This window comes from Barbus barbus (assembly GCF_936440315.1).
Source record: "Barbus barbus genome assembly, chromosome: 23".
NCBI lineage: Eukaryota > Metazoa > Chordata > Actinopteri > Cypriniformes > Cyprinidae > Barbus > Barbus barbus.
Genome location: NC_136751.1, coordinates 16186021 through 16209144, shown reverse-complemented (window position 1 = coordinate 16209144; position 23124 = coordinate 16186021). Strand labels below are relative to the sequence as shown.

The 23124-nt window shown below is 35.1% G+C and overlaps 3 protein-coding genes across 7 annotated transcripts in view; 2 read left to right on the top strand and 1 right to left on the bottom strand.

Annotated features, from left to right (window-relative positions):
• Window positions 1-5420, top strand: part of LOC306842846 (pleckstrin homology domain-containing family A member 7-like) — a 102070-nt gene extending 96650 nt beyond the window's left edge. For 3 of the 4 annotated variants that reach the window (XM_079373986.1, XM_079373985.1, XM_079373984.1), the window contains 4 exons: window positions 3572-3739; window positions 4506-4639; window positions 4719-4840; window positions 4945-5420. In XM_079373986.1, the coding sequence (XP_079230112.1) occupies window positions 3572-3739; window positions 4506-4639; window positions 4719-4840; window positions 4945-4967 (447 nt within the window). In that variant the 3' untranslated portion in view covers window positions 4968-5420. Of the gene's footprint in view, window positions 1-3568; window positions 3740-4505; window positions 4640-4718; window positions 4841-4944 lie in introns of all 4 variants that reach the window. The other variant, XR_013781788.1, reaches the window with a different exon arrangement.
• LOC306842847 (small acidic protein-like) lies at window positions 5063-7898 on the bottom strand. Its single transcript, XM_079373987.1, has 5 exons — window positions 7755-7898; window positions 7329-7412; window positions 7163-7223; window positions 6370-6479; window positions 5063-6221 (listed from the first exon to the last, which is right to left on the bottom strand). The coding sequence occupies exons 1-5, from the start codon at window positions 7809-7811 to the stop codon at window positions 6018-6020; spliced, it is 516 nt and encodes a 171-aa protein (XP_079230113.1). The 5' UTR covers window positions 7812-7898; the 3' UTR covers window positions 5063-6017.
• Window positions 7899-8518: 620 nt separating this feature from the next.
• LOC306843360 (CD81 antigen-like) lies at window positions 8519-22342 on the top strand. 2 transcript variants are annotated; one of them, XM_079374804.1, is made up of 8 exons: window positions 8519-8659; window positions 10118-10232; window positions 14591-14688; window positions 15649-15723; window positions 15813-15926; window positions 16019-16120; window positions 21480-21563; window positions 21647-22342. In XM_079374804.1, exons 1-8 carry the CDS (start codon window positions 8594-8596, stop codon window positions 21707-21709), a joined length of 717 nt encoding a protein of 238 aa, XP_079230930.1. In that variant the 5' UTR covers window positions 8519-8593; the 3' UTR covers window positions 21710-22342. The 2 variants fall into 2 exon arrangements, with proteins under 2 accessions (XP_079230930.1, XP_079230929.1); XM_079374803.1 differs by having other exon boundaries at window positions 16019-16129; window positions 21647-22329.
• The last annotated feature ends 782 nt before the right edge of the window (window positions 22343-23124 follow it).

The window sequence follows — 23124 nt, the reverse complement described above, 5'->3', positions numbered from 1 at the left end:
TAACATGCTAACACCGTTTTTACCCCATGAACAAAGCACAGCTTTACATTAACAGGCCATGGGTGGGACAGGGCCGTGCTGTGGGTGTGTTTAAGGATTGGCCAGAATGTGGACAGACACATGGAGAGTTAGAGTCCTGAACTGGACTCCAGGCTTCTCCTGCACAGACTTGTGAATATATTCGAATGTGAAGAGAAACGGATAACACTATCTCTGACTGCCTTTCTGATCTCTCACAATGGATTTGAACCATTTTTTTTATGCCTGTTTTCTCAAATGTTAATTCACTAAATTATTTATTATAATCTATATATATATATTCTGAAATAATTTGTAAAGCTATATTTTGTATGAACATAATATGGTGGAAATTATTGCCTCGTATTAACAACAAATTAATTATTGTTGGTAATTAACTGGGCATGAAGGTATTTCTGTGTGCAATCATTCTTAATCTTCATCTCTTATAGAAGTGCCTCTTCATTCTAACCTGAACATCAGTGTCAGAACATCCTGCTTCAGCTCAAATACTCTGAGAATGATTTCAAATTAAACTGTGGAGTGCACCAGCTTTGGTTCCGGACGTAGTTTTACCATGAATTTTTCCAATAGTGATTGTATGCATATACAATATATATATATATATATATATATATATATATATATATATATATATATATATATATATATATATATATATACACACATTCTCATAACACAATTCTCTGAATGGTGGTGATTATTCTGCAGTTAATGTGGATTATTTAAAAATATGTTGAAATAAATGGTTTCAACAAAAGCATATTCCATTGATTAACAACCCCTAGATCACAATAGGTCTGTCTTTGTAAATTATAGTTAAAAATCAATTATTTTATGGAGAAAATGAATGGGATTGTTACTTTGGAACCCAGCTGTTGCACTCTATTGCCCATTTAATGTGGCCACGAGAGCTTTGCGCTCATTTAGACAATCGCTTTGTTAAACAATTGCTAATGGTAGGAAATAACCATTTGAGCAGGACCATTGTTTCTTGATTAGCAAGCATTATTTCTGAGTCGGTGGGTTAAGAAGAGCGTTTGGCCCAATCAAACCCTTAACCACCTTTCAATTTACTGCAATCAGAGTAATCAGCAGGAGCTGCCTGATATTTGGGTTTTCTTTGCTTAAAATCGCCTTTGTCTTTTTTTTTTATTATGCTGCACTCAACGATACTTGTGTTGCTCACTTGCTCGAACATCTTTCACTGACTTCTCAGTTAATGACTGGTTACATCAATGTTGAGGATTGCATTTAGCAATCAAGCACTTACATTTCCAATCAAGCACTTAAATCAATTGGAAACCCATGCAATACTAAGTTCAGAATCATGCTGCCCATTGTTTTGATTCATGGGATTATTAACACCACTCAGATGTAAATTCTTTATCAGAAAGTCATAACTGCTATCAGCTGTCTAAAAAAAGCAAAAAATAGCAAATGATTTTCACATTACAGCAGTTAAAAACTACATTACTCACAGTAATTTAGTTTGAGTTATCTTAAGGAAAATATCTATTCAATCTACTAACACCAATATCAGCTTGGCTCACTCAGTGAAAACTGAAAAAGTTCACTTATACTTCTCTAAATATCATGTTGATGGTTTATTGTTGTTTCACTAACAGCTGCCAATCAGAGGGGTATAACATTTGACAAACTTGACATCATTATCAATTGATACAAACGTTCCTCTTAACTGCTATTTTGGCCAAAAGACCCCATGAATTACAATTGTTTGTTAGCTTTGAGGCCATCTGTATGCTGGCGTGCTTTTAAAATTGTCTTTCAGGTCAAATGTACAATTTATAGACTTTCACTTCTGGAAAAACAGACCAAAAATATTAATGACTGGTTTTATATTAGTGATTTTTATATAAAAAAATTCTCTTTATAGGGAGAATATTCCTCAAACCTAATACTGTACCACCTGACTAGCAATAGCAAGAAGAAAATCAATTCACATGAAATAAAAGGGAATAGTTTAGGCAAAGGAAGTCTCTAATGCTCACCAAGGCTCCATTTATTTGATCAAAAATACTGTAAAAATAGTGATATTAGTACAATTTAAAATAACTTAAAATGTCATTTAAAATTTGATTTGTTCCTGTGATGGGAAAATTCAGTAGCCATTACTGTTTTGTAACATTATAAATGTCTTTACTGTCACTTTTGATCAATTGAGAATGTGTCCTTGCTGAGTAAAAGTATAAATGTCTTTAAATAAAATAAAAAATTCCTGACCTGAAATTTTGGAAGAGAAGTACTGTAGATCAACACAGGACAAAAAAATAAAAATAAAACGCAGTCGTCAAGGCATTTCATGGGGTCTTTAACCACACCAGCACCTTTATCACTGTTAAACTGTTTATCAGTAGGCAGTGATGTTGTATATTGTTATATGAACTGTATACAGTGACAAAAAGAACCATAATTAATTAACAAAACTGTGATAGCAGACTAGCTGTGAGACAAATATAATATCGTCGTGTACATCAATACACCAACCTCTGAACTCGAGTCACCTTGTATTATCTTCATTTTCTAATGTTGAGGTTTGCACTAAAGGCACAAATAAATAGAATTCTCTAAATACTTTTGTTCATTGCAGTGTGACTGTACTTGTAGATGTATCTCTGACAACTGAGTAATACATGCCTATGAGTGGGTGAATGAATGGATAGGTTTGCATGGTTCTTTAATTGTTAAAGCTGATTGTAAGCTGTTTTGCATGGTTAGATGTGTTTAACTACAAAATTCTATAGCATGTTGTAATTTGGTGATGGGTGTGATTTGTAATTGTGACACGATTGCCTAATGTCTGTATTTTTTCTACTTTTTTCTGTCTCTTCACCAATTTGTCAACAAAACCAGGCTTAAATTTAAAGGAGTAGTTCACCCAAAAATTAAGATTTGCTCAAAACTTACTCTCAGGCCATCCAAGATGTAGATGAGTATGTTTCTGTTATATCTATTGCATCACTTATTCATAAACTGAACCTGAATGGTTGAATGGGTGCCGTCAGAATGAGAGTCCAAACAGCTGATAAAAACATCACTATAATCCACAAGTAAGCCACACGATTTACACAACTTCATCAGTTAATGTCTTGTGAAGTGAAAAGCTGCATCATTTGGTTATTGTAGAAGATTATAGTCATGTGGATTCCTAGTGAATTATTGTGATGTTTTTATTAGCTGGTTGGACTCTCATTCTGACTGCACCTGTTCACTCCAGAGGATCCATTGGCGAGCAAGTGATGTAATGATACATTTCTCCAAATTAACTAGTCTTGGATGGTCTGAGGGTGAGATAAATTGTTTTTTGTTTTTTTTTGGTGAACTATTTCTTTAAGTGCAGGAGAAATTACAAAAGCATAAAAACAGCTGACTTAGTTACTTGACTAAAGATCAGTCAAAGATATTGTGTGTCTGATCCATGAGGTTTCAAATCCAAGATCAAGGCTCATTTCCAGATGAATTGGAGTGTGTGTTGCATAAATGCTGTATATTGTTGTCTTCGCCCTAGTAGGGATGGGAAAAAGTCATTGATTTGGAGCGACCAAATCAGGCCTTGTATGACGAATCACAGCGGCCGGGATCAGATGAATGGCTGACTGTTGAGGCCCGGCCAGTGAATGCACAGGAGCTGGAGCCGGTGCTGGAGCCTGTGAACTTTGAGTTTAATCTTACCAGAGAGGTAAAGTCAAATTTTTGTGACATTTGCTTACAAACCAAAATCACCTGATTCAGTCCTAACCAGTTAGGTTGTAACCCTGAAGTATGAAATAATATTCAAAAAATAAACTTTGTTAAAAGTTAAAAAACCTTTAGACAAAATATGAAAAAAGTTTGTGCAAGTATCATATTTGATATGACTTTCAATGGCCCATATCGTACTATATAGGAGAATATGGAGCTCATACTCAAGAAGGGGAAAAATTTACTCAAGAGGCCCAAACTAAGCAAAAATATAAAATCTGGTGCAGTTGCTGGTATTCATGACCAAAACGTAAGATGAAATTCTGATAGCTTATAATGTAAATATATAACAGCATAGCAGACTAAAAATGCATGTAAATATCAGTCATGTAATGTATGGATAATTAAATAAAGCCAAGCTGTTTCGGTCCAGCACATGTTCAACTTGAAATTCTATAAATATAAAACTTCCTCTTACATTTACTTTATAAAAATCAGTAGTTCACCACAAAAACGTGTACCATTACCTGAATCAGTTGCTGAGAAATATAAAACTATCAATCAGATGACAGAAAGTATGTAGTAGATTATGTACAACAGATTTTTCAAGAAAGATTTTTGATTATGTTGATAACTTCTGACGGTTTTGAATAAAATCACGAACGACACAGCTGGCTTTTTAGGGTTAAGGTATAGTCAATTATTACAGATCTCTGTATTATTTGAGTTAAATTCAGTGTATTGTGGGATTCCTCTGTTGTCAGCTGTGTGCGCCACAGAAAGTGTCCATCCCAGAGCGACTCATGGATGTGGAGTCAGATGAAGACCTGAGTCCAGAAGAGAAGGAGACTCGTTCTCGCACCGTAGCAAAAATAAAAAGCCTACTGTCTAAGTCGAGGTATGGTGGAAAATAAGACTTAAACAGATGTAAATGGATGATGTACTTAGATGTTGAGTCTTCTGTTGTGATATTTCAGTGGGAAGTCTATGGATGCAGAGCAGATAGATTTCAGCGAGCTGGATGAAGAGCAGGAGAGAATCATGAGCATTCATCGAGCTCTCGCCACAGAGGCCTCCATCAAGAGGAAGCAGGTCACAGGTGAGACATTATCCAGCATCTCTGGGAACATTATAATATAGTATTTTATCATACACATTGTCATCCTGATATTTATAAGTGAATTTTAATGTTTTGTTTTGCAGCCAAAGCCATGTCTGGGTGCTAAAACGTGTTGAGAAGGGAAACCCAAAGATCAAGGATTTCCCAAAAGTTGTTTTGTGTGTGTTTTTTGTATCTAATACGTATTTATAATTCACATTCAATCATTCAGGTTCTCTTTTATTTAGAACTTTTTATATGCGAGATTGTTTTTATTAATTTTACTGGTGAGCACTTGTTAAACTTTCAGTTTTACAATTCTGACATAGTTGAGTTTTGTAATTTTGCATGACATTATTTTTTATCACCATGTAATCGTGAATTAAGGTACATATTCTTTTGCAGTGTTGTGTATTATGTATAAAAATATAAAATTTTATTTTGAAATACATTTCATTTCAGCAAAACTAAAACTGTCATCATATTGTTAGATTGATCATTAAAAATTCACAATTTTCATACATTGACATACATAGAGCTCAAACTCTAAATAAAGTTTGTTTGCACAAAGTTATTACATATAAAGTTCTTTCCTTCTTATTAAAACATAACAGAGGTTCCAGATATACCATTAATAAATTTGCACATTGTCTTTTCATATCTGTAGACATGCAGTGCATGTTTCCTAGTATAACATTGACTGCTTTTCATTTTTCTTTATGAAATCTTTTTTTGGGGGGAAAAAGATAAAAATACATATATGGAAAGTTTTAAAGATTTTTATGTTCACAAACAGAATTTTTACTCTTTATTGATATTTTCCCACACCTTTTAATACACACAGTTGACATTTTGTCTGCATATTCCTGTACCTCACTTTCTTGATAATTCTATAAAAATTGTCATCTACACAACCTCATGTTTATATGAAATCATAAGGGCTGAGTACGGAGACCGGATCTTCATTTCTTGTATGAACCATGCCTTTAATTTATAGAGCATAAACCATTCTCAACAAGACCAGGCAAGTCCGAATAACTTGACGACAGACATAATTACATTTAAAATTGAAACCCACAATTTTTCCATTTTAATGGAAATAAAAATGTGCTCTCACTCTCAATACCTCACTGGAACATTTTAGATCATCAAGAAATTACAACAAAAACAATGCCATTTATTTGGATTTTACAAATGACATTTTGAAAGTCTTTTTCTTGTCCTCCTCCGAGTCTGTGTGCAGTTCCTGTTTCTTGAGCTCTGTGTCGGATGAATGTGTTTTCTCGTCCTTGTGTGGTTCTGATGGTGGTTCAGGGGCCTTTTCTGAACTGTCGGACTCCTCGGGCACGGCGGCGCTCACACTCTCAGCAGGTGGGTCAGGCTGTGAAGAGGAAGCACAGCAGTTCACCACAAATCAACAAGAGACTTGATCACATCTCAGTCAAAGCTTACCAGGAGTACTTCACAGTATGTTAGTAACAATTTATCAACATTATGTCAACTCGTAGCTTATAAGAGAGAGCTCTGACCTCACTAAAGCCCAGGCCACAGTGTCTCCTGTTCCTTCCAGATAACTTCCCATCCATACCCTGTTGATACTGGTGCTCAAGCTCAGCATTAATCTTCCGATCCTCTGATCCTACAGACACACAATACACCAGATATACCATTATTAAATTTGCATATTGTCTTTTCATATCTGTAGACATGCAGTGCATGTTTCCTAGTATAACATTGACTGCTTTTCATTTTTCTTTATGAAATCTTATTTGGGGGAAAACAGAAAAATACATATATGGAAAGTTTTAAAGATTTTTATGTTCACAAACACAACATTTTTACTCTTTATTGATATTTTCCCACACCTTTTAATACACACACAGTTGACATTTTGTCTGCAAATTCCTGTACCTCACTTTCTTGATAATCATTACAGGCCATCAGCATTTTCAACATCCCAATGTTGCTGATATAGCATCGTTAGACATTCAAAATATCACATAACAATAAAATGTCTCCCTGATGGTTGTATATCAGTATGAAACTAGATTAAGGTAGTTGTTTTATATTTTACAAGTGTAGAATGCATTGTAACCTGGTCCTGCGTGCACAATAAACCACAGGACATTACCAGTGGTTGCTTTAAAGGTCAGAGCATGTATTCTTTGATCAGTGATCGCTGTAGGGAAAAGGATATGTGGTGTCCAGGATGTCATCTGATGGTCCACATAACCGGGGATTTGGAAGTGTCTCATCCAACACAATAGGAAATTGTCAAGCATTCAAATCCAGCAACCCTTCACTTCCACCCTAGAGACTCACCGCTGCGAAAATGGGCCGTTGACTTGTGATCCCCAATAACAAGGCGTCCAGTGTGCTCTTTCTGTCAGTGCATGGAAACAATTGAAGCAAGAATGGGTGATAATTGTTACGTTCAAATTACATAATTGTCTGAAACAAAGAAATGGCTTAACAGAAAGCAATGTACCTTTCCTGCACCCATCAGCCTCAAAAACTTCTGCTTCCTTTCATCTGTCCCTAAATCTGCTGTTCCCCATTGTGTGGCTCCTTTCTGCATAACAGGTCAAAACATACATATATATATATATATTATATATATAAAGGAATGCAGAAAAAAATTTAACAGACATAACCTGGAACTGAATTGTCTGGTAACGTTACAGTAGTTATTATGCAACATTATTATTGCAGAAAACGCAATACAGTAGCAAACAGACAGTTAGTACACTAATAACATACATTATCAAATCTTCGTCACACTAATAGCATTTAAAAAATAGTTACAACATATTGCTAACAATCTGCTAGCACTGCTGCTTCGCCAAAATGTCAGATCAGCTAACGTTATAGTAGCTAAATTAAATAAAAATGCATGGTGATGGAAACCCCATACTTTATCTGGAGATGCGGGTCGTTTCGTGCCTTTACACGTTTCGTCTGAAGAACTCATGATTTTCCAAAATTCTGAACAATGGTCAAATAAACATCGCTTGCGCCTGTCTGCTCCCAACGTTTGCTTAGCAGCTAGCTTGACCCACGCGGTGCATCATGGGAGTTGTAGTTACAACGACGCGAAATCGAGTTTCCTCTACTTTTAACCTTTTTTAACAACAGAAAATATTTTTAATTAATCTTCTTATTTTGCTAACAAACTATTACATACATATATGCAATTTTACATAGCCTACATAAAGGCAGAAACCACTTTGTTCTGTTCTACAGCAGTTTTTGGAACTAGCCTATTCTTAAGAAAAACTATTGAAATCTGGATTTTGGTTTTCAAAATGTGCGCTTGACTTATTTTGAGTCAACGAGTCAATTAACTTTACTGTTTTTAGAAATAGGTGGTAAACGTTCAAAACATGATCTAAGCCTATTTCTTTTAGGAAGAATAGCCTAGATATTATAAACTGTAAACAGTAGAATTATATAAAAACAAATTAAATGATAATATAACAAATTATATACAAAAGAGGCAGTCTTTTACTGACTGATGTGAATTTAGATTCGTCATGCATTGCAGTTTAATCAATTCAAACAAAGTTTTCCAAATGTAAATGTGGGGCAGAGCTTGGCACAGAACACAGACATCTCTCTCCCTCTCTTTTTCTGGCTCAGTGCGTTTATATAAACCCATGAGGTCGTGGGCAGTCTCTCAGAGAACCGGACTGGGAAACGGAGACTTCTTCCTTCAGACCAGCCTAATTTCAGCACCTTTGACGATCTCAAACCATGGCTGTTACCGGCTGCTCTCAATGCATCAAATATATGCTCTTCATCTTAAACTTCATTTTCTGGGTGAGTTTGTTTCTTTACCAATATTATTTTAATTTAATTACTGTTTCTTGTACTACAATTGAAAATTTCTGAGGCAATGCTTTATTGTTTTAATTAAATGAATCTCAATGTCCTGACTTAATTCAAAGAAGTTCTCAGAGCAGGAAACAAAAAGTGTGAAAGTTCTTTATGTGAGTCTATTTAAACAATCGTCCCATTTGAAGTGGTTAGATGTGCTTTTCCCCAGATTTTTTCTCACCATACTTTTCAAAGTTTAAAAAAAAAAAAAAAAAAAAAAAAAAAAAAAAAAATTTGTTTATGTAGTTAAGCTAGAGTTTAAGGATATTTAGAACACAGTCTATACATGAACTGGAATAAAAGCATGTCATGTCAGAGATAATTGGAGGTTTCTGTGCAAAGTATTTAGTGAAGCATACAATAAGTTTCTTTTGAGTCTCGCAGTCAGCTAAATGGTAATCAGTGTTTTTCTTGTCAATGTATTCCTAGACATGAAGAAAATGTGTCTCAGGCTCCAGAGAGCCTCCTATAGAGTGAGGGTTAGCTGTGACTTTGCTGTATTTTTACACTCTCTATAATTATGTCCATGTGCTGTAGGGACACCATAACATCAATACACCATAAAAGACCAGAGAGAGAGAATCACATGTGGACAAGTTGTTTAAAAGTTAGAGTAAATTTAGTAAAATTAGATATTAAAGATTACTCCTGCAATCACTTTATAAAATGTTTTCCATTCTCCAGAGCTTATTTTGACTAAAACATCACATGATGTTCAAACAATGACGGCGCAGAGTAAAACTAATCATGAGTTTCGAGGAATGTCTAATTAGCATTTAGCAGCAAGACACACATTGTGGAATAACATTCATTACTGAAAATAAATAATGTTTACACCAATTCAGAGTGCTAAAAATAAAAGTCATGTCATTTTTCAGACTCATTTTAATAAAAGCCTACAAATTTAAATTTGTGTTTTCATTCAAGGCCTTTAACTTGCATGAGAATGATGTTGTGTGATATATCCACAGCGCCAATCCCAACCCCTCTTGATATACGTATCGTTTCCTGTCATTGTACTTTACACGCTGCCAACACAAAAATATATTGGCCTGGCTTCCACAATTCTGTGACTTAAGCTGCCGCTTCCTGTTCTGCGATTTACAAAAAAATAAATAAACAAAAGGTATCTCAGAGCTGAAGTGGACCCCCCACCCTTTTTTTGTGTGTGAATAACACTAAGCCTGTCAGAAGTTTCTTCCCCAAATGCAGGAAGAAATGACCTCTGGAATATCCTCAGGAAAAAGAATTGAAACAAACATTTCTAGGTGATGACATCTGTTGAGGGATTTTAAATTCCAGCTCCTTAATTAGTAAAAGTATTTAAATGGTGTATCTATGCTGAAAAGTGCTAGTAAACATTCTGGGGGGGGGTTTCTTTTCATCTTCTCTTATTTTTAGCTGGCTGGTGGTGTGATTTTGGGTGTAGCTTTATGGCTTCGCCATGACAGTCAAACCAGTAACCTCCTAATGCAGCAGTTTGAGGGGAATCAAGCACCAGGAACCTTTCATATCAGTAAGTGACTGCCACTCACAATCTAAAGGGGGCTAAACACTAAACCACTGATCACAAAGTTGGTCTCTATATATTCAGTATAAAGATTAATATTAAGTTCAATAATAACAGTTTTAAGAATGGAACCAACAGCTGCTTCATCCCTCAAATAGGTTCAGATTTAAAATTTTAGCTACTTTAGTTCCAATTATCCAACCTTGTTATTTAAACTAGCCACCCAAACCCTACTATCATAACCCTCTGAAAATGATCGAACCCATTCATTTCCAACCTAAATGCTCACTTATGCCCGATGTTGTTAATTATATACTCTTAAAGTATAATTTAGATACTTTGGACTGTGCATTGTAATATTTCAGATTTAGGAAGTTGTTCGTCATCATGTTGGGGCTTATTTAACACTTTGCTCATGTATGTTTTATTATATGTAATCGTGTACGATGTTGTTTCAAGTAATGAGCATAATATTTTAAATTGTTAATGAAAAATATTTGAATTATTATTTGTGACCCTGGACCACAAAACCAGTCATAAGGGTCAATTTTTTTGAAATTGAGATTAATACATCGCCTGAAAGCTGAATAAATAAGCTTTCCATTGATTGTTAGGATAGGACAATATTTGATAGATACAACTATTACAAAATATCTTAATGGAACATGATCTTTACTTAATATCCTAATGTTTTTTGGCATAAAAGAAAAATGTACAATTGTGACCCATACATTGTATTTTGGCTATTTGGCTATTGCTATTGCTATTGCTACCCATGCTAAGACTGATTTTGTGGTCCAGGGTCACATTTTTTTTAATTATTATTATTATAAATTATTATGTATTTTTACTTCTGCTTACAAAAAATTATAAAAGAGAAATAGAGAATAATCGAATGACATACAGCATACATAATTCATAATTTAACTTGAACAGGTTATTTACATAAATGATTTACATAAGACCTTTATGCTGAATGTAATATATAAATTGTGACATTTATGCATAAATAATAATAACAATGTCTTATTATTATTGCTATTATTTAATACTTACATTTAAGGGAATTAATTTATTTTTAAATTAAATTTAGCACATTAATTAATTAAGACATTTAGTTATATTTATTATTATTATTATTATTGTTAATAATAATAATTCGTAGTAGTGATGGTGGTGGTGATTTTTATTTAGAATTTTCTTTTTCTTTCTTTTTTCCCATTCTTTCTAATAATTTAAACAATAAACAACAACAAACTAAATGATTGGCAAAAATATTGTACTAGATGCTGTTGCTGTTATAATAGTTTGTTAATATGCATGCTCAAGAAGCCTTTGCACAGTGAGCTTTGAGAAACAATTACTCTTAAAATAGAGGAGAATGTCTCCTCAAAAGATGGAAATAGGAAACTGGGTTTAAGCTGGGCTCTGAGAGGGCCACTAAATCACTGTGTGTGTGTGTGTGTGTGTGTGTGTGTCCCTTTGGGGATGTTCTCATTTGTAAAACTGGAATAATTTTTTTTAAATTGTAAAAATGCAGAACGTTTTCTGTATGGGGTTAGGTTTAGATGTAGGGTTGTTGTAGGGCGATCGAATATACAGTTTGTACAGTATAAAAACCATTACACCTATGGAGAGTCCCCATTTAGATAGCAAGTACCAGTAAACCAGTGTGTGTGTGTGTGTGTGTGTGTGTGTGTGTGTGTGTGTGTTTATGTGTACCTGGTATTTCGTACATTGTGGGGATTTTTGGTCCCCATGAGGAAAACAGAGGGGTAGGTTTAGAGTAAGGGGATAGAAAATAGAAAAGTTTGTACAGTATAAAAACCATTACACCTATGGAATGTCTCCATAAAATATGGAAACCTAACATATGTGTGTGTACAAGTATATTTAAACAACTATGATGGCAGCAGCACAATATCATTGCATAAGAGCTTTGATCCTGTTTGTCAAGTAGTCAGATGGAGTCATGTTGTCGTTCTTGTATTTTCTTTAATAACACTGCATTCTGCAGCTTTCACATGAAGTCAGTGATTCTCCAGACACTCCCACAGGGTGTTTTAAAAGAACCAGAGAAAGACTAAAAGTTACCACAGGGCGTGTTCATACTCCACCCATATGTGCGCACACACACACACACACTCAGGTTTACACACTTGTACGCAGAGAGTTCAGTGGCAGAAGGTCAGCATGTTGTGGGCATAGTGTAGAGTTAGCGCCCATTCATTTTTGTAGAAAGCATTGGGTTGTCTCTCTCCACTCGGTATAAGTACATGGAGGAACCAGAGCTCCGCCTGTTTCTTTTTATAGCAGCAACAACCTTTTCTGATTAAAGAAGTTAGGGTTGTTGGTCTGGCCCACCCAGAGAAAAAAGAGAGAGATGAAGCGTTCTCCTCCCACTACTACTGAACATCCGTGTAATTGAAAAAGCCCTGCTCATGTGCCCGTTACACCACAAATTAGAATGAGCAGTGCTTGGGCTCGCTCAAGTGCTGGTTAGACAACCCTAAAAATACGTTCAAGCCCGGCCGCTGCAGCAAATCATTATAGCTTAGAGATGAATCTGGCTGAAGAATACTTACAGATTCCTAAATATAAGTTTTGAACAGAGAATGGAGCTTGTGCAGCAGGGGTAGCTCTGTATTTTGCGCAAGGAGACATATATCTGAAAGAGGATATACATCATATACTTGAGGATATATGATACACGTATATACATTATATACTTAAATTTCTTTGTCTTATGTAACCCCATAGTTGCATCAGTAAGTTTGGCACAACCCATGCAAAACAATGAATGCACACTTGCATTTCAATTTAATATATTTTCAATAGACTTAATTGCAACTTCATTACAAATGTGTAGTTAATTACAAAAATATATATATAAATACATGACATACAAGTTTCAATAGAAATGTCACTGTGACATATATTTTAGTTAATAATCTTAAAGGAACAGTTCTCACAAAAATTAGGTATTTTAAAAAATGTTGGTAGCCAGACAGTTGACAGTAACCATTGACTTCCATAGTATGGAAAAACTACTGTGGAAGTCAATGGCTGCCGTCAACCACCATTCTTCAAAAAATATCTTCTTTTGTGTTCATCAGAAGAAAATAGGTTTGGTACAAGTGGACGGTGAGTAAATAATGACAGAATTTTCATTTTTGGGTGAGCTATACTTTTAAGTCCTACCTAATATACATTTAAACTATAATAAATATCCATTAAATTGCAGTTAAGTGTCTGAAAATATTACATTGAGTATGCACCTCAGCATATTTTTTTAAAGTTTATAATATAAGTACTTTTAAAAATCAGAAATGTGTTCTTTTGAACTATAAACAGTGGTCTGGATGGATGTTACCAATGCGTGTTGCTGTGCAGCTACTAGAATATTCTTTTAGAACTTGTTATTTTAGTGCATTGCTATATGGTTGTTAGGGTGTTCAGAGTGGCTGCTGAGTTGTTACTAGGGTGTTGTGGGTGAATGAAGTTCAAAAACAGCCAGTTCTCTTAATGTAAGTTTATGGTATTTTTTGTGCATATACAGTATTATCAGTCACTATGTTTGCAGCACAAACCGAAGTTGATTCTTTATGGGTTTAGAGAAATCTAACAAACAACAACAACAAAATACCCTTTAGTATGAACAATAATAATACATTTACAGGGAATCTGTAAAGCAGATGGTGTTTAGAGATGGGTTTGTTTTCAGATGCTTTTGTGGGAGTCTGATGGAGAACAGAGAGCAAATCTGGCTCTGTTATGTAGAGGGTTCCTGTTTAGACTAGATCTTCCCATGCCTGTTTATAGTTTGTATGGTGAAGTGCTCTTTTACCTAAAGCCTGAGACTCTCTCTCGCTCTCTCTCTCTCTCTCTCTCTCTCTCTCTCTCTCTCTCTCTCTCTCTTTGACTCTTGCAGCAATTAAAGCTATGGTAAATCAAACAGGAAAACCCACATTCGCTTTTTCCCATTTGTATTGTCTGAATTTCACTGCCAACAACAAAAAAAAATAAAAAATAGCAGTTATTTCTAATTTATTCAGTGCAATATTTCATTTATCAATAATGTATCATTTTGACTGATTGATGACTGCAGTTTCAGATACACAAACATATACTGAGAGGGTTCGAAATGTGTGATAATGTTTAACACTGCTGCACACATGCCATCTAGTGGCAACATGCTGCAATAACTGCGGTTACTTACAGTAAGTTATTTCTACAAATCTCAACAGTTGCTCATAAAAATGAGGAATGAGTGCTATAGAAACTGCATGAACATGGGAAATTAATATGAATTTCTGATTATGATGTTAAGCTCATACATGCATTTGTTTCTGTTGCTTTTTCAGGTGTGTATGTTCTCATAGCGATTGGGGCTATAATGATGTTTGTGGGGTTCCTTGGTTGTTACGGAGCTATTCAAGAATCTCAGTGTCTCTTAGGAACGGTGGGTTTTTACTCACACTATTCATGCTGCATGCCTTTAAGAGATTTACAATTCAACTTAAAAAGAGCTTTACAAGAACTACACTACACTTTATTTGTGATTAAAGGTGTAGTTTTACTTTAGCCAGTAGCATTTGATGATGATGATGATGATGCAGTTTTTGACTATAATGGCATGTATTATTTAAAAACGGGCATGTATTATTTCCTCAGAAGTTAAAATTCATCCAATGAATAACCATTGATTTATGCATTAATTGTTCAATAATTTCATTAGATTCTCTTAGTAGATGGCAATACCCTTGTGAAAAAGAAGTACATTTTAGCATAATTTTAAGCATTTATTACAGAAATTATTTACTTTAAAAGAATATAATTAACTGTTAACTAAATGTGGGCACTTAGCTGCTTTTTAATTGCAATTAAATAAAAATGTGTTCTTTTTTTGACCCACTTAAGTAGGACTTAAGTACATTATTATATACATTTTTTATAAGCACTTTAATTGTTTTTAAAATATGGTTAAAGTGTACTGCCGAATGTACTGAGAAGTATTTATGGTAAACACTATATACTTTACTAATAGTATTAATATACTTTATTACAATTTCTATTGAAACTTGTATGTCAAGTATTAAATTGTGTTTGCAATGATAAAGTTCTACATTTCTGAACTTATAAATAGTATATTAACTTTCAAAGTGGATTTTTATTTCATTAATATTATACTATCTGCAAGTACTTTTAAAAAAAACTTACTTTAAAGATTTAAAGTACACTAAAACTGCACATTCAACACAAATAAGAACACTTTTTTCACAAGGGTACTCACAATGTCAATTTATAGTCCAATCCAGAAGGCTAATTCGCTAAAGTTAATATCCATTAAAAAATAAAAACTGAGGTCTGTGTTTAACGTAAAAAGATTTTTTGAAGAGATGTTTCATGTTTTCTTCCTCAGTTCTTCACATGTTTAGTGATCCTCTTCGCCTGTGAAGTGGCAGCAGGAATATGGGGCTTTATTAACAGGGACACGGTAAGGCTAAACATACTGTACATGTACACTCAGAAAATCTTTAAGACGTAATTTTAAGACTGTCAGTCTCTCACTTTCTGTCTGTCCAGATATCCACTGAGCTCATTAACTTCTATGATGCTGCATACATTAAAGCTGTGGATCCTGTGGACACAACATCCAGACAGGCAGCTTCCAAAGTTCTGGAGGTCTTCCATGAATCAGTGAGTTGCCAAAGTCTATTCCTTCATCAAAATCCTTCATTTTGGACAGTTAATAATCCCTATCACTTATTTTTTTCTCTCTCAATATCTAGCTGGATTGCTGTGGTAAAGGGGATGAAAATCAACTTTTCACAGTTGTCCAGGCCTCTCTGTGTCCCAAAAAGACGTTCCCACTTGACCCGCTCATCTCCCAGGTATCTTCTGTATGTTTACTGTTTAAGACCATGATAGAATTGAACTCATTTCAATTCAGCCTGATCTGGAGGCAAGAATGTAAACACATAACCAATATACTGTATTTCTATGAAAGACTCCAGCTTCTCTAAAGCATATTTTGAAGGACTGTTATGGTTTTAACTCCTCTAGTACTCTTCACTTTTCAGTTGATTCTTATGAAAAGATTCTTAGTGAAGTAAGGCCAAATTTAGTCTTAAAATAATCTTTTGTAAATGTTGTTTTTATTTTGTTGTTTATATATAATTTTGTCAATTTTCTATTTTTTTTTTTCACTTGCTTAATAGTTTTCACAATTAACAGATTTACTGTGATTCTAAGCAATTTAAACCTTAAAGGGATAGTTCACCCAAAAATGAAAATTCTGTCATTAATTACTCACCCTCATGTCGTTCCAAACCCGTAAGACCTTCGTTCATCTTCAGAACACAAATTAAGATATTTTTTATGAAATCCGAGCGCTTTCTGACCCTGCATAGACAGCAACAGAACTACCACGTTCAAGGCGCAGAAAGGTTGTAAGGAGTTCGTTAAAAATCTACAAAAATACTTTTTGTGCACAAAGAAAAAAGAAAGCTTTCGGATTTCATCAAAAACATTTTCATTTGTGTTCTGAAGATGAACGAAGGTCTTACGGGTTTGGAGCGACATGTTAGAATTAATTACAGAATTTTAATTTTTGAGTGAATTAACCCTTTAATGCATTTTGTAAATATACACTATAAATGAAGTCAAACAGATGCAAATAGTTAATAATAAGAGTGCAAAAATCTTACCAGTTTCATTTATGTATGCATGACAAGTTTATAGTTTGTTTATTTTAAAACTGTGTAATCCAAATGCATAGAAATTTTTAATGTAATTCATATACATAAATGTAAAATTAGGCCTAAATGTTGTTTGCGTTTAGTTGGAATTACACCAAATTATAACCAAAACAAACAATCTTATAAAAAGGGATATTTTGACAGCTGTCAATCTATTTGATTGTAAATAGACTAATGTATTGATTTTGTTTGTTTGTTTGTTTTATTTATTTATTTATATAGCACAATTAAAACAACACAAGGTTGACCAATGTGCTGTACAATAACAACTACTAAAAAGAGGACCATATCACAGAAAGACAAATAGGACAAAAGAAAAAATAAATAAATAAATAAAATAAACAGGTAAAACAAACATCATAAAATAACGAACCCCAATATTGAAAGCTCAGTGTGATCAGCCAAAAGCTAGTTCTAATAAATACAGTTTCAAATGTCTCTTAAAAGACCCCAATGTACAAACCCGATTCCAAAAAAGTTGGGACACTGTACAAATTGTGAATAAAAACAGAATGCAATGATGTGGAAGTTTCAATTTCAATATTTTATTCAGAATACAACATAGATGACATATCAAATGTTTAAACTGAGAAAATGTATAATTTTAAGGGAAAAATAAGTTTATTTTAAATTTCATGGCATCAACACATCTCAAAAAAGTTGGGACAAGGCCATGTTTACCACTGTGTGGCATCCCCTCTTCTTTTTATAACAGTCTGCAAACGTCTGGGGACTGAGGAGACAAGTTGCTCAAGTTTAGGAATAGGAATGTCCCATTCTTGTCTAATACAGGCTTCTAGTTGCTCAACTGTCTTAGGTCTTCTTTGTCGTATCTTCCTCTTTATGATGTGCCAAATGTTTTCTATGGGTGAAAGATCTGGACTGCAGGCTGGCCATTTCAGTACCCGGATCCTCCTTCTACGCAGCCATGATGTTGTAATTGATGCAGTATGTGGTCTGGCATTGTCATGTTGGAAAATGCAAGGTCTTCCCTGAAAGAGGCAATGTCTGGATGGGAGCATATGTTGTTCTAGAACTTGGATATACCTTTCAGCATTGATGGTGCCTTTCCAGATGTGTAAGCTGCCCATGCCACACGCACTCATGCAACCCCATACCATCAGAGATGCAGGCTTCTGAACTGAGCGCTGATAACAACTTGGGTTGTCCTTGTCCTCTTTAGTCCAGATGACATGGCGTCCCAATTTTCCAAAAAGAACTTCAAATTTTGATTCGTCTGACCACAGAACAGTTTTCTACTTTGCCACAGTCCATTTTAAATAAGCCTTGGCCCAGAGAAAACGCCTGCGCTTCTGGATCATGTTTAGATATGGCTTCTTTTTTGACCTATAGAGTTTTAGCCGGTAACGGCGAATGGCACGGTGGATTGTGTTCACCGACAATGTTTTCTGGAAGTATTCCTGAGCCCATGTTGGGATTTCCATTACAGTAGCATTCCTGTATGTGATGCAGTGCCGTCTAAGGGCCCGAAGATCACGGGCATCCAGTATAGTTTTCCGGCCTTGACCCTTACGCACAGAGATTGTTCCAGATTCTCTGAATCTTTGGATGATATTATGCACTGTAGATGATGATAACTTCAAACTCTTTGCAATTTTTCTCTGAGAAACTCCTTTCTGATATTGCTCCACTATTTTTCGCCGCAGTATTGGGGGAATTGGTGATCCTCTTGCCAGCTTGACTTCTGAGAGACACTGCCACTCTGAGAGGCTCTTTTTATACCCAATCATGTTGCCAATTGACCTAATAAGTTGCAAATTGGTCCTCCAGCTGTTCCTTATATGTACATTTAACTTTTCCGGCCTCTTATTGCTACCTGTCCCAACTTTTTTGGAATGTGTATCTCTCATGAAATCCAAAATGAGCCAATATTTGGCATGAGGAATATTTGGTTATCTATATTTTATTGTGAATAATATATAAGTTTATGAGATTTGTAAATTATTGCATTCCTTTTTTATTCGTAATTTGTACAGTGTCCCAACTTTTTTGGAATCAGGTTTGTAGGTAGGAGTCTAAGACGTAATGGCAAACTATTCCAAAGCTTTGGAGCCACCACTGAGAATGCCTGATCACCACACAGCTTTAACCTTGACCTGGGGATAACCAAGATCATCTGATTAGATAACCTTAGATTCCTTTGAGGTTTATGAACAAGTATGAGATCTGTTAAATAAGAGGGTGCCAGATTGTGTAGGACTTTGTATACTAAAACAATTAATTTAAAATTGACCCTGTGGTGGACCGGCAACCAATGTAAAGTGGCTAAAATAGGTGTTATATGCTGATGTTTACGGACATCGGGGAAGTCGTGGCCTAATGGTTAGAGAGTTACGGGGAAGTCGTGGCCTAATGGTTAGAGAGTCGGACTCGTAATCGAAAGGTTGCGGGTTCGAGTCCCCGGCCGGCAGGGATTGTAGGTGGGGGGAGTGAATGTACAGCGCTCTCTCCACCCTCAATACCACGACTGAGGTGCCCTTGAGCAAGCACCGAACCCCCAATTGCTCCCCGGGCGCCGCAGCATGGCTGCCCACTGCTCCGGGTGTGTGTTCACGGTGTGTGTGTGTGTGTGTGTGTGCATTTGTTCACTACTCACTGCTGTGTGTGTGCACTTGGATGGGTTAAACGCAGACCACCAATTTCGAGTATGGGTCACCATACTTGACAATACGTCACGACTTTTACTTTACATCCATCATTAATCTAGCAGCAGCATTCTGCACTAGCTGTAAGCGAGATATCAATGATTTGCTCACACCTGCATATAAAGAGTTACAATAATCCAGTCTAACAAAAATAAAAGCTTGAATAAGCTTTTCAAAATTGCTGGGTGACAGAAACGGTTTTACCTTGGCTAGTAATTTTAAGTGAAAAAAGCAGGACTTAACCACTGACTTGATCTGTTTATCAAATGTCAGAGAGACATCAAACTGAACTCCCAGATTCTTAACCACTGATTTCTGGAAAGGAGCCAAGTTTCCCAAATCAGAAAAGACTTGGGACTCGGAGTTTCCGAACCAGATTACCTCAGTCTTAGTTTCATTTAAACTTAAAATGTTTGCTGACATCCATAATTTGACTTCATGCAAGAAGTTTAGTAGCGAACTAATTGAACTCTTATCGTGCTTCCGCAAAGGAAAGTATACCTGAGTATCGTCTGCAAAACAGTGAAAAAAAACTCCATGTCTTTTAAAAATAGAACCCAAGGGCAACATATACAATATGAACAAAATTGGACCAAGGATTGAACCTTGGGGAACACCACAGTACAATGGAGCAGATTTAGAATAAGATTGACTAATATTAATCGAAAAAGATCTGTTAGAAAGAAAAGACCGGAACCCCTCAAGAGCAGTGCCTCGGATACCCATAATCTTTTCCAAGCGAGTGATTAAAATATTGTGATCAATAGTATCGAAGGCTGCACTTAGATCCAATAAAATCAAAATCACGATTGAAGATAAAATATAATTTGATACTTTTAACAGGGCCATCTCTGTGCTATGATTTACTTTAAATCCGGATTGAAACTTTTCATATATCATTTTGGACCAGAAAGGCCTGTAATTGATTTAAAACAGCCCTTTCTAAGACCTTAGATATAAAAGGGCATTTAGAAATGGGGCGATAATTTGATAAAACATTGGGATCTAAAGTAGTTTTTTTCAAAAGGGGCTCTACAATAGCATGTTTAAAACTAGCAGGAAATTCCCCTGATTGCAGACTTTTATTTACTAAAATCAATAGACTTGGGCCAATAACCTCAAAAGTCTGTTTAATAATTTTTGATGGGATAATATCATGGCAGCAATTTGTAGGTTTCAACTGGCCAATTATCTTAGATAAAGACTGAAGAGAAAGAGGAGAAAATTGATGACGCAGATATGCAACTAGTAAATGAAAAAGTAAGAGGACCAGGCACAATCTGCATTCTAATATCGATGACTTTATGGGCAAAAAAATTTAAGAGATCATCGCAAGCCGTAGTAGGAAGAGCAGAACAGGTGGCTGAAGGATTTAATGCAGAATTTATCGTGTTAAACAACACCTTTGAATTCCCAATATACCTCGAGATTACTCCAGCAAAATAATTCATTTTAGCCACTTTTACAGTATTCTGATAGATAATTAAAGCATCCTGTAAAATTTTTTAATGACACCTGTAATTTATCCTTTTTCCACCTACGCTCTGCTCTCCTACAAGCTCGTCTCAACTCTCGTGTATCCTCATTCAACCAAGGATCGACTTTTGTCTTGCCACCCTTAGCCCTTAACGGGCTATAGCGTTTAGAGGAACATGTAGAATTAAATAAATCAAAAGCCGTATTTACATCACAAGAGCCATCAAGATCACCAGAAACACCAGATTCAGAATATAGAGTCTTAAACTTCTCAATAATAGCTGAAGTTACATAACGAGGGCAGGTCGTCTGAATGACACATGAAGTAAAAATACTTTTGTGTGCTTCAGAGTTGCCACACAAAGCTAAGGGACCTGTTCACTGAGAAACTCCATATCATTGGATTGGCCGCCCTAGTGATTGCTGTCATTATGGTGAGAACATGCACAATTACAGATTTGTGCTAGGAATAACTAAAGACAGCTGTGTGTGTAATTTCTCTCTGCTGTGTGTCTAGGTTTTTGAGATGATCTTCACCATGGTTCTCTGCTGTGCAATCCGCAATGCTCCTGCATATTGAGTTGCTGGATGATGACCAGCCTGATCAACAATGTTTGATTTTGGTAGTGATGGGCAGGAGGCCATTTCACTTCTGCCTTTCCTCTCTTTTCAATTTCAAGTGTCCACACACTGAACATTGATCCCTGTGTTTGTAGAGAGGACTTCCTATATGTGAATACATCAGAATACAACATCAAGGGCTATTATAAATAAACCAGTAACCGATATCAGGGAGGAGGAAGAATGTGATTGACAATAATATGGATAACTTTGCTTTTATGTTGTATTGTTTTACTTTTATTTAATCGTTTTATTAAATTTGCTCTTATGGTCTATTGTTCAACTTTTAGTATTAAAAGTGCTTCAACATACTCTTTAAGCATGTGTGCGTGCTTGTTTGTGAAGTAAATCATTGTAATGTTTATAGAGAGATAAACCGTAACCTATGAATCCATTATGCAATAAGTCAATTTGTGTCTTCTGAGAATGCATATCGTACATTAGACTTTACCAGCCTGTAATGATGATGTCATGATAATCCAATGATAACCCACATGAAACAAATCAAACTTTACCCAATGAGCCTGTGGCATTTTTATTTTGTGGGCATTCAGTTTATTTCTAATAAACCTTCTAATTAAACAAATCTGCCAAATTATTGTGTTATGAATATTGTGTTAGTAATGTATTGAATCTTACCTTATTTGAAGCATATTTGCATAAAGTCTAGGACACAAATTAATGCACTTTTATTCTGTAGAAACAGGATGTTACTAAGATATAATATTGTGCACTGTCACTTTAAGAGTAGATAGAGAGAGACAAAATGATGCCATCATGCACAGAAAATATTGTGCACTGTCACTTTAAGAGCAGCGGAGTAAATATTGTGTTACTAAGATATAATATTGTGCACTGTGACTTTAAGAGTAGATAGATAGATAGATAGATAGATAGATAGATAGATAGATAGATAGATAGATAGATAGATAGATAGATAGATAGATAGATAGATAGATAGATAGATGATAAAATGATGCCATTATGTACAGAAAATATTGTGCACTGTCGCTTTAAGAGCAGCGGAGTAAATATTGTGTTACTAAGATATCATATTGTGCACTGTCACTTTAAGAATAGATAGATAGATAGATAGATAGATAGATAGATAGATAGATAGATAGATAGATAGATAGATAGATAGATAGATAGATAGATAGAAGATAAAATGATGCCATTATGTACAGAAAATATTGTGCACTGTCGCTTTAAGAGCAGCGGAGTAAATATTGTGTTACTAAGATATAATATTGTGCACTGTCACTTTAAGAGTAGATAGATAGATAGATAGATAGATAGATAGATAGATAGATAGATAGATAGATAGATAGATAGATAGATAGATAGATAGATAGATAGATAGATAGATAGATA